Source organism: Ruditapes philippinarum, unplaced genomic scaffold (genome assembly GCF_026571515.1).
Source record: "Ruditapes philippinarum isolate M1 unplaced genomic scaffold, ASM2657151v2 ctg669_1_1_1_1, whole genome shotgun sequence".
In the NCBI taxonomy this organism is placed as follows: domain Eukaryota; kingdom Metazoa; phylum Mollusca; class Bivalvia; order Venerida; family Veneridae; genus Ruditapes; species Ruditapes philippinarum.
The window spans coordinates 94,371-107,277 of record NW_026859351.1 but is presented as its reverse complement, the minus strand read 5'-3'; the positions used below and the strand labels follow the sequence as shown (position 1 = coordinate 107,277).

The 12,907-nt window shown below is 33.6% G+C and overlaps 1 protein-coding gene across 1 annotated transcript; it reads right to left on the bottom strand.

Moving 5' to 3' along the window:
• Positions 1 to 1,776: 1,776 nt before the first annotated feature.
• Positions 1,777 to 12,833, bottom strand: LOC132756194 (sterol regulatory element-binding protein 1-like). The gene is given in 18 exon segments (XM_060747205.1): positions 1,777 to 2,446; positions 2,448 to 2,496; positions 3,023 to 3,138; positions 3,726 to 3,899; positions 4,737 to 4,852; positions 4,855 to 4,907; positions 5,149 to 5,281; positions 5,659 to 5,865; positions 6,187 to 6,349; positions 6,624 to 6,781; positions 7,144 to 7,405; positions 7,635 to 7,819; positions 8,684 to 8,875; positions 9,215 to 9,340; positions 9,641 to 9,755; positions 10,364 to 10,855; positions 11,096 to 11,721; positions 12,675 to 12,833. Coding segments are annotated over 18 exon segments (3,471 nt in total). The 5' UTR covers positions 12,784 to 12,833; the 3' UTR covers positions 1,777 to 2,251.
• Positions 12,834 to 12,907: the final 74 nt, after the last annotated feature.

Here is a 12,907-nt window from a genome sequence, read left to right as displayed (position 1 = left end):
TTCCTTGGAATATGACTCACAGGATGACATTGTGTTAAGACAAACCAGCAACTATTACTATCAGATTCAAAGACAGTTGTATATCAGTAAAAGAAAGTATTGCTACTTCTTCATTCATACATTATACATTCAAGGACATGGTGATTCAAACGGTTGAACTTGACAATGATAATCGTGAACGCAGTTTAATACCAAAATTAACACTGTTCTATGAGAAATATTTAAGACCATATATAGCGGATCACTACTGATACAAAACAAGTAAGCTCAATTTAACTCACTTTATTACATGTATTAAGGAAAGATGTATAAAGTATGTGCATTAAATCGTGACATAATCATGAGAATGTGTGTGTCACATCACTTTATATGTCTTTATTTTTTATTGAGTATCAACTAAGTATTTTACGATTCATGATATTCCATTCTAGTGTGTCGGATTTCTTAACATTTTCTACAATCAAGCTAGTTTGTCAACAATGCTTTTTTCGAAAATTTAGAATAATGAAATGGTGACCATAACTTCATTTTATTACCATGCACACTCTTCTTTACTGCTACTCTCCAATTATTCTTTAATCCTTTGTCATTCAGAAAATGAAACCCTCCAAACTCATTACAAAGTGAAACACAACAGTAATACACCATTTCTAAGCAATTTACTTTGCAACATAAACCTTTATAAGCTTCTTAATTAGATTAGGTCAGTTGATTACATACTCTGCATTCTCCCATTGAAATTCAATGTAAATCAGCTGTACACAGAGATAGCCAGTATACAGGTGTATATCTCTTATTTGTCAGGGGCGCTGCAGAGATAACTAGAACTCTCCCATTGATGCTATATGCGAAATATCTAAGCTCTGCATGGCTTTGTAGTTTCACACAATAACACGTAAATGTGTTTTTCTTAAATCAAGTGATCCCGGGGTGTGCCAATTTTGACCACGGGGGTAGGGGGGTGATTAAAATCAAATTTTGCAGACATTCACAAGGTAAATGCTACATACTAAGTTTAATCTTAGCTCTTGGCATTGTAGTTTGCATGCCAAATATCTCAGCCCTGTTGCATCGTAGTTTCAAGGTGTGTTTTTCCTATACAAGTCTATATAAATCAAGTAGACCCTAGAACGTGGCCAATATTAAATCAAGGGGCATTACTCATATCAGTTTCTTAAAGGTCAATTCCTAAATATCTAAGCTCTAGACATTGAAGTCTTAAATGTGTTTTCCTGTACAATTTAAGTAATCCTGGGATGGGAACAATTTTGATCTCGGGAATCCTGAACATTTATGTGTTCTGCACACCGTCTCGTTATTGAGTAATATTTCTGCCAGAAAGTTTTAATTTCTTTCTATCGGTCCCAATGATAGAGTGGACATAAAATATGAAATTGAGAAGGGAAAGTCAAATATGCGCTTTGCATATGGTTAACATTAATGCCAAGCTGTGTCAATTTCCTTCCACCGGTTCAAGATACATATCGGACATGAAAACTGCTTATAGACGGACGGACGACTAGGTGCATAACATATGCCTTAATATTTCCAAGTGTATAAACAATGAAATTAAGTTATTTTCATATTCCTATGGACAATTTTTGAAAGATTTGCAGTATAAAATGTCCAAGGCTTCTTTGTGTATAGTTTTAGCACCTAATAAAGAATTATATATTAATTTTCATGACGGCCATCCTACGTAAGAAAAATGTTATCATTTACATACTCGGGCAATTAAAAAATATTCCTACTTCAAGAAAATCAAACAGAACAAAATTTTCACGAAGTTCACAATGTAGTTTTTATTTTCCAAAATGAGACATGGACAAATATTTACAAATATTGATGGTGAAATTCAACTCATAACATGAAGCATCAAATAACTAAACTCGCCGCACATGTTTTATAAACACCTCTTTAACATTTCAGTGATGCTTTCTTCAAAGCATGATTAGTCACATAACATAGAAATAAATCAGTATAAAGTAAACTACAAATGTTCAGTTACAAACTAACCTTCTATTCGTTAATGAAAAATGAATTTGTTTTAACAAATAATGATATAATATACAGAAAATAAATAAATATGAAAGTGAGGCAGACACACGTTACTCAATTTAACAAGGAAATGAGCAGAAAAAAAAACCTCAAAAATTCATTCCAAATGGTCAAAAACGCAACCATTTTCTTTATAAACTATTTTTTTTTGTCACTGAGAATGTAAAGTAAAGTCAAGACAATTTTTTCAGAGTTAACACTGAATGGTTGCACTTTGAACATGGCTCTTCTCCTCAAGCAGCATCAAAGTCCGTCTACAACTTTGTACAGATTTTTTATCACCCAAAACTTCATAAAGACGGCTAGCCTCTGATATGAGCGTGGCACGATCCCCTGGACTTGCCATCAGGGACTCTGGAAGGTGGCGTCCAGCCATCAGTAGGGCTGTTAGCCTGTTCTCTATCCGGCGTCTCCCCATCTGATTCTTTCTGGATAATTCTGTAAAATAAAAAAATTAAACACCTCTGTTAATTCATTTTCAAAGAAATAGTCCACACAAAAACAAACATGTATATCTAGTATTCATGTGATATTAGTTAAGTTATTGGAAATGTGCTTAACAGTCTTAATAATTACCTGCAGAAATACAACACAAAACTATGTAGCCACATTCATGATTTAAACTTGTAGGTCTTATTATAGTTTAACATCAAAGAGTGTCATCAATTCATTAATGAAAAACAAAAAAATTGCCACATATGAACATTTACAGCACAAGTAGGCACCTAGGTAGAAGTACCAACTCGACTTTAATTACCAAGAAAAGAAAAGTAACACAAAGAAAATACTTAAATATGTAGGAAAGTATCTGAACTAATAAAAGTAAAGGCTTTTAAGTTTATTGTCAAAGTTTTACATAATTAAATAAATGATTTAGGAGTTCAACACTATGGAATACAGAATTCTTCAGTGTTTTTCCCCATACAAATTGTTATATTCGATATTAAACAAGATTTAATTCAACAAACCTTTCTCTTCCCTGGATACCCTACGTCTGATAATACTTCTGTCCAACAATTGTTGGGTGCGTGCTGGGTTGGCTCCAGCCATCATGCGACCTGTAGCCTCATGTAAAAATACCTGAAATGAACAGTAAACAATATAGCTATAAATACAATTTCAGATTATTTGTGGAATGTTATTTTGCAATCTAATCTATAAACACATCATTTCCAATAAAATAGATTCAAGGAACGAAAAAAGAGTGTAAATTGGAACAATGTAGCATGCTCTTAAAAGTTGTTGTGATTTATAATTAAAACAGTTATTCTAACAAGAGATGTCAGTAGGACAGCATGCTCAACTATTCTGTGCTCCATAATAAAAGAAGAGCCTTGCTTATGATGAATTTTTCAAGTTCAAAAAGGGTCATAATTCTGTCAAAATCCATATTAGAGTTACAGGCCTTGGATAGTGACTGCCTATTATCCTCTCAAATAAGTTTAATAAGTATCAATCAAATCCCTTGTGTAGTTTTGCACACAAAAACTTTACAGATGCCTGGGTGAGTACAATAGCTCTCCCTATTCTTCAAATAATCGCGCTTAAGTAGACATTTTTGACAATTTCAAGTGATTAAAATCATAAGTACTTATATACATTTTAAGTATGTATCTAATACAAAAGGAAATTTAATTCACATTAGACACATTGTCATATACACATACCCTGGGCAATGCAGATTTATTATCATGTGCCAGTTTTCTGAGGCTGGTAAGGTCTTGCTGGAATGCTATCAGTTCTGTTTGTGAAGCATTATCTCTCTCCCCGGTGCTCTGTTCTTTCTCCCAAATCTCTGTCCTTGTTGCCAGCAACCAATCACATACCAGCAACTGTACAGCCTGAAACAAGGGGAGATTATTTTAATTTACATGACAGCATTGGATAAAATATGTGTAATTGCCTATAAAAGAATAAATTTTTAGTGTTTTTCTTAAATTACATTTCCATCTTTTTTGTTTAGTACTACATTGTATTGATATAGATATATTAATTTTGATCAGTTGTTAATTAAATACAATCACTCCCAAAATAACTCAAGACAACTGCTCATACAATTCATTATAAAATATTTATTTAATAAAATGCTTAGGGATGTGGATAACAATAGTTCAAGGAAGATCCAGCAGTTAGCATTATTCTGGCAGAAAATTGTTAGCACTTTTATGGTGTGTCCAAACATCTTTCCTTTTGGAATTCTTGCAGGTGCTTGCTCTTTTACACTCTTCAAAGTATCCTAGACGTAGAATAAATCTCTCTCTTTTGACACTGGCAACAGGTATTTCTCCTTCTGTATCAAGACAGGCTGAAGGTCTGTTTGCTGCTATGACAAGCCCAGTTATTGCACTGCAGGAACATTGCACAGTGTGAAGGACATGCAATGCAACTACAATGCACAACCAGAATAAGTCCATCCCTGTAGTAACATTTCTGTACAATATCACTCACAATGATCTATTCTGTCCATTTCTCCTCTGTCTTTTGAAGATTCACAAACCACTTATCCGGAAATCAAATATTTTGACATGGTACATAATCAGTTTAGTTGACAAATCCAGGACTTTTTCCAATCAAAAGTTGACATCATAAAAATTCTGCATGTATCCTTGAACTATGTACCACTTATTAAATCTACCCTGACAATGTTGTTAGGAGAAAAAATTAATTTTGATCTTTACCTGTGTAATATCTGTATTTTCTCTAGCGTATGACAATTTCAGACTCTCTCTAAGAAGACGGCCAGCCCTGTCACACTGTCTGATTACAGAGTATAAGTTAGATCCCTGGTTATTACCGAGAAGTTCCTCCTGGCTCTAAATGCCAACAACACAGACTTTGGCAGAGGATCACTAAAATATGAAAACAACAATCAAATATATTTCTAAAACCAAAATTGATATTAAAAAAAATCTTTAAATATCATCTGATGTAAAAATTTAACCTGCCTTACATCATTTTCCACATGTGTGCCTTTATTGCACTTTTAACGAGTCACTGTTGTAATAATTTAATTTCTCATATAAATAAATTCTCACTTTATGTTTTTTTACATTTTGACACTGTATGAAATTGCAGTTATTTAATACTAACTCAGAGTGTTGTAGTTTCTTCGGGAAAGAGTCTACCATAGGAAAGCTACGTTCAGCATTTTCATCATCACCAATCAACCAGTAAACTGCTACAGATACAACTGCTGCCCACCAGGCTGAGGACTCATCCATCTCTGAAATAATAGATATATCAAGTTACAGTTAATATCCTCCTCTTCAAACAAGGGGGCAATTATACCCAATGCGCTCACCCGAGGACAGAATAGTACAAAGTTCTCAATTGTAACGAGTTAGACAAGATCTTAATGCAATCTAAACCTTTGAATGACAATAGGGGTCATCTACTTAGTTTATATGCCTAACATTCCATTGTGTTTAAGAAGAATTTTGATTCTTGGCATTACCAATAGGGAAACCTACGGCCACACAGCAAGAGGGCAATTTTGACCAAAGAACAATAAATTTTGACTCAAGAACATTAGATAATCTTTCTTGTCAAAAACTTATTTGCAAACATTTTACTGAAGAACAAGAAGCTGTGTATGCTCACCTGGTATTTCCAAAGCTGTTGACAGATTAGTAACGCCTTCTTTCTTCCTGAGACATGATGCCTCTGTTAGAAGTTGCGTATAAAGTATGATCTCTGATGACTGTGATCCACCATCTAGCGAACGATTGCCAGGGGTAACTAGAGAATACAGAGATCTCTCCAACAAGTGCTCTCTAAACTGTTGGGTCACTTGTGACAATGGGTCAGCTGAAATAATAAAAATTAATGTATCAATATATGATGACTGATGCAATTTTTGCTTTAACTTCTTATACTAAGGTAAGACATAACATTTGGCTCTGCATTTTCATTATCTAACTTATATATCAGTACCTCTTGAAGTTTCATCAGATAAATTAAAGTAATGAATCTAAAATCATTTAATTAGTTCAGTACATTTCAGCAATTATTAAGAGTATGATAAAATCAAGAGTTAAAAGTCGACACTGACAAAAAGAATAAATCAAAATACTGATATTTACATTGATTTGATTATCATTGATCAATATTATTTTAGAGAGAAAGTACCTTCAGAAGGGCATGTAGTGAAAATGCTACTCTTGCAGCCAAGTTTCCAATCTTGGTCTACAAAAAATCTATGACCTTCTGGATGACACAGCCACTGTACACAAGCAGGGATCTGTTCAATACTGCGAGACATCGTGTATCTGGCACAGCTCAGGAAATATCTCTGTATTGGTAAACATGGAAAAATATGTTAACTTTGTCTAAACAAAAGGCTCTAATGTTTGTATTTATGTTGATTTCTTATAAAGTTATTAAATACTTTAAGTTACAAACTTAAATCTGCCAATCATTACAAACTTAAATCTGCCAATCATTTTTAAAATTATTCTTTACTAAGATAACTTTTTGTGGAATTTTGTTTGAACATAATTTTAATATTTAATACCAATATGACCATGTGTTAACAAAGAGGAGTATAAAATGGTACAAATACTTACAGCCATGAACTTGAATTTTCCTGTGGTTACTCGGAGAGCAGTTGAAATGTAAATTTCTGCCATAGTTGCCCCAGTAACTGATTCTCCAGCTGCCTCTGCTAGATTCACGGCACACAAACCAAGATTCAATCCCCAAATGCTACTTCCTGGTATCAGACCTATATTTTAACAAAACAATTCAGTTTCAGGAGACAATGTACTTGTACAATTTATATACTTAAACACAACACTGACATTTCTGTAGAACAATATGACTTACCTGACAATGAGCAATTAAAATTCAAGTTTATAATTACACTATTTCCCATTTATATTCTAAAATTTCAAGATTTATTAAACAGAATATTTCTCAGGACCAAAATATTTAATGCAGTGTTTTCATTCTACAAGTATTAACAAAGGGACATTGTGTTTAAACTAGCCATTTTTGAGACAATATTTCTTCAAGTTACCCTAGAAATTTAATGGACTATAATTTACCAATACACACATAATCTTGCTAAAATGATTTTAAACAGACCTGCTAAGTGTAGTTGATGGAGCTTGAAGTAAGCAATGGCAGCGTCTCTGGCAGAGTTTTTGACATCTGTTGGTTCAACCGATTTCCTTCTGATACCTCTAGCACGACAGAACAACCAACGACCAATGTAGATCTTGTGAAACACCTGTCTGAATATCTGCCATATCAAACTAGCAGCCAAGTCCAATTTTGAGGTGGGTAATGGTCGACCAAGGGTCCGTAATGCTTGTCTCCATTGATTGGCAGATGCAGAATAGTCTCCCTTTAAAATCCAAAAAAATCTTGACATTAACAAAAATGCTTTTTTTATGTTTATTCTCATTATGTCAATCTTCTAATAAATTGGATTCCTGCATGCATTTACAACAATCATCAACTTAAGATAAATGTCTGCAAATAAAGGAACAAATTTATGGAGAAACAATTGTTTTATCTTCAATTATATATAACAATTATTATATCTGAACAATTTCATCAAAAAAAAAATTTACTCTAGCAGAATCTTGTTCAGCCTGGTTCCTATGTCTCCAGTAGGCAGTTGAAGCTTCACTGTTCTTGTAAGTGACTGGTTCCCCAAAGATAAACAGTCTTGCTAACACAACTGCTACAATAACACCGTTCAGTAACCAAAGAAGCAAAGTTGGAATAAGTCCAGATCTCCACATTGACCATGAACCTAAAAATAGATCAGTATATCATCAAAAATCTACTTCTCGGATATTGTATCATTGTACATTGTAACAATTCATTTCATGAACTGATAAACAAACTTACTGCAAAGTTTTTATGATTATGGGGTTCTTCCCTTTTGTGCTGGTCATGTTCTTAGTTATATTCAAATACATATAAATTCAAGTTCTGCACCTTCAGGGCTTTTTTTCACATGTTGGGGTAAAAGCCCTGCCCTTAATTTAGGTGGAAAATTACACGGTTTATTACATGCTTTTCGGTGGTTTATAGAAATATATCAGTGAAATAAAAACTGATAATTCACTGTTTTGAATATTTGAGCCCGGTACGTTGTTTCAGTGAAATACAAGCGTTCACAATAATGGAAACCAACTTAATGACGTGACGTCGTAAATGACGTCACGTTGTATTATTATTTGGCGCCCTTTTCATTTAGTACTATGCTTAAATGTCTTTTTAAACGTTTCTTTGCATATAATAAAAAGAAAATTTGTTTAGTTTAGTGTAAGATCAAAATATATTTCACCTCGTGAACACCAAAAATTCATATTTCACTCGTGGCTGCGCCACTCGTGAAATATACCTTTTGGTGCTCACTCGGTGAAATATATTTCGATCTTACACTGAACTAAACAAATATCCTCTATATATTTGCAAAAAGGGAAGAAAAAACTTCATGTAAATTCAATTTTGGGGGAAAACTGCATGATTTTAAAGAATTTTTCAATGGAAAAGCAGCCCTATAACAGCCCCTGCTATAGAAGGACAAAAAGCCCTGACATTGAATCTTCAAATATTACTTTTAATTTATCAACATAAGTTTTAAGATTTCATAAATTTCTTGACATACCTACATCCACTTCTTCCATCCCTTGTAACTGTCTTCCACCAAAGTCTGTCTGGTATGAAGCAGAGCCTTGTACACCACTGGCATCAAATATAGCACCAAATGGATTGAATGCCAAGACACCCAACATGAATACACACAGAGTAAATCTTGTCTTGTCTGCCATACCACTATTTGAAAAACTGGACTGGGAGTCTAAAATTATTAATCATGTTCAAATTATCAATCTTGACATTTGAGTATCATCATCATGGAACATTAAAATCCACAGTAACTTGAAAAAAAATATCAAATTTTTGTTAATTTTTAAAATCTAAGAAACTAAGAACTTAAAAGTACAAAATGTAGGTATAAAACTTTGCAAGCATGTTCAAAGTTTCAAATAAAAATTTTACAATTTTTAGACACATTCTAATTCTTTTAACAGTCATTAATGCACAACGATTGATTTAGACACATTCTAATTCTTTTAACAGTCATTAATGCACAACGATTGATTTTCATTTTGATACACATCAAACTCGACTAACTCACCCATTTCATCATAGACAGGACTTCCAGGTGAAGAATCACTATCACTGCTCATGTCGGAACTGGGCGGAGTCATCATACCCAAGTCCTCTGTAGTGTCCTTTGACAACAACAACAACTCCTGTAAATCTGTTACAAAATGCCATACATATTAGAAAGAAAAACTCATGTACCATACTGAATAAATTTTTTAAAAAACCACTCTTACCATATCAATTAGCATCTTAAAATTAACAGTATGAGCTTAATTTAAAACTCTAGAACTCTAATTAAAAACTTTAGCATTTTCATTTTTTTTACCCAGCACCAGTTATAACAAATAAAAGTAATGAAAACTTCATTTAATTTTTATTTACTGAAATAGTAATACAGTTGCAATTATTTATATTGCTTTAATATTTTGCACGAAAACAAGTATATTATATGTACTTTGTTTCTTTGCTGCCATTTTCAGCTGTAAATTTTCTCTTTTCAATCTCTCATTTTGGCTGAGGAGATAACGGATGTAATCTATAGCTTTCCTTAATATTGCAGACTTGTTTAACTGAAAGATATAAAGAAAAACTGATTATAATGTGTCAAGTCGATTATCCTAATACAGATGCTGTACAGAAAGTTTACTTTGAATAAAATCCCTGTTCCTCCTCCCTCCAGTCCTGTCCTGTCCATGTTGTCGACCATTGCTGCTAAAGGACACCTAGTTATTGCACTGCAGGAACATTGCACAGAGTAACATACATGCAATGCAACTACAATGCACAACCAAGCAATGCCATCTCTTCATTCTTCCAACATCATCTTCACACTGTCTGAGTGTCTGTTGTCTGTGATGTAAACCACTAACCTACAGCTAGGCTAGTAATTCCAAATTCTGGTTGTTTATACACCACACCAAGTGATGATTGTTTGTATATTATAACTGAATATGTTCAAAAGAAAAGAAAACAAAAAAGTTGATTTCAACATAAAAAGGTAAAGCATCTGAAAATTTCAATTCATCAGTCAAATTTTCTCAATATCATGTTTGTGTCATAAACAGCTCAATATTATTTTATTATTTATTTTGTAAAATAAACTTTTATGAAATAATCTATCAGGGCTTGCCTTAAAAATCAAAAGTTTACAAATAAATAAAGTGAAAATATTTCTCACCTTAGCTTCTGTTCCTGCGACCAAATCTTTCAATTCTGTAATCTTGTCATTGATGCTTAATCTGTAACGCTTTTCTATAGCATTGTGTGAAGTTCTCTTCTCTCCCTTTACAGGTTTCCCCTCATTCTTTATCTGATTCAATCTATTTATAGGCACCTTTTCATTTGACCTATCTACCATCTGAATTGGAATATTTGTTGTTACAATAGTACTGCCACTGGTCACAATATTCTGAATGGGTCGTACTGCTGACGTTTTCGTAACCTGCTGTGAATGTATCTGAATGGGGGAGGATGAGGTGCCTTGACTAGTTTGTATTTGGATTGGTGATGGTGTCTGGATGTAAGTAGGCGATGAACTTATTTGTATGGATGATGGTGATGGAGCATTCTGGATAGAGATCGGACTGGATACCTGCACAGGGGATCCTATGTTTGATACTTGAAGCTGATTTCCACTGTTAGATTTCAACTGATTCTGTAGTTGTAGTAACTGCAACAAAGAAAAAAATCAGCAAGGTAAAAAAGTAGTTTCCTCTAGATATTCATGATTTAACCAAAATTTATTACAAAAGATAAACATGATATTTATATTTATAAAGCATGCTAGATTCAAGTGGAAGAATGGGGGAAAAAGTAATAATCACTACTTTTGATCTTAACAAAACAATCTATTGGTGCAACTTTTAATTTACAGCCCAACAACAAAATACTTTATAATTTCTTATTATACCTGTTGAAGTTGCTGCACTGTAAGACTACTGTTGCTATTCTGTTGCTGCTGCTGTGGTGGCGGTGTGGGTTGAACAACAGGAGCATTCTGTCTATTTTGATACTCCAAAAGCAACAACTTTAACTGATCTGTTGTCAGTGTTATTTTCTGTTGTTGTTGCTGCTGCTGCTGTTGTTGTTGTTGCTGCTGTTGTTGTTGCTGCTGCTGTTGTTGCTGCTGCTGCTGATATTGCTGCAATAACTGAAGCAGTTGAATTTGTTTTTGTTGGTTTTGTCTTTGTGTTGCTGCAGCTTGTAATTTAAGAGCAGCCTGTTGCAACTGTTGAGCACTGCTTAATGTTGGGTTAAGTTCTAAAGCTTGCTGAGTATTTGTATTCTGTAATGAGTTAAGAAGAGATTCTGATGTCAAGGAGAATGGGTTTGGTTCTGGCTTGACTGACTGATGTACATGAGATAGCAACAATTGTTCACCTAATTCGAAGTCAGATGGTTCATCTTTAATGTCAATTATTCCAGTGTTGTGTAACTGAGCATCTTGCAGTAACAAATCTGCTGTACTTGTTTCTGGTGCACTTTCAAACACATCTGCAGCACCCGGGCCATCTGGGCATATATACCTTACAATATCTGTAAAAAAAAAATACACTCCCAATTAAGAAATGCATAGATGATGAATGTAAATAGTTTCAATATTGTTTCAGCAACTAAAAATTTTACTTCAATTTTTGTATGATTTTAGTTCATGGTTTGTTTTATTACACCATTCTTGGAATACCTGTAGGATGACTTTGCTCTGATGAAAGCACTAAGCCTTTTTTAAGCCCCTCTTCTTTTGGTTAACTTTTGCCACTACTTTATGACATGTTGGTCTCATCATTTATTTATATGCACATAATGTGACATATACAGCTTTCAGTTTACACTGCTGCATATTTTTATGGCATAATGTTACAGTTAACATTATAAATTTTATATGGTACTTCTCTGGTCCAGCTTGAATTTAAATCCATGAACACTTTTTGAGTCTATTAGGTCTTTAGGCAAATAATTCAATGTTAATTCTTCTAACACTTTATTCAGAAGACAACCCTTTGTCAAGAGTGGCTGAAAACATGCAAGCATCCCTGCAAGCATGTTTGATTCATAAAGCCTAGTCACCTGTTACCATAGCTATATCATTTATGAAGTAAACAGATATAATTTCTAAATTGCAATGACAATACATAACAAAATGCAATAAATAAGACTTCTACAAATATATCAATAAAGCAGACCTGCATTGCATCTCAAATTCCCATAACAAGGGAGATAACCATTTTCAACGCAAAAGAACGCAAATTATCCTTTCGTTTTTTGTATTGAGTTAGTTTTTTCAGATCCTTTTTAACACGATGGCAATACATGCTGTACTTCATGCTAATTTTCAGCTAATACTTATACTCATAATTTTATTTATAAGAAGGAGCAACATTTTCAAGTTTTAACAACAGTCCGTCTGAAACATGACCGGTGAATAATCACTGCAGACAAGAGAAATAATGAATGAAACTACAAATAAAAAATATTATTAAAAACCTTACCATCAATATCATCAATGTTGCTGTTGTCAAACGAATTTGGACTCAGAAAATCGGCTCCTAAGTCAGGAAAACCATCAGCTCCGAGAGACCAACCTAGTGGATCGGCCATTATTGTTGTATGTTCTAATGACACCACAAATGAATAACCAATGAGAACGCGTCTTACGATGGGCTGATTTTACACGAGCTCATTAATGCATATGACCCCGGAAAGGATTCCCCGGTGAAGGACG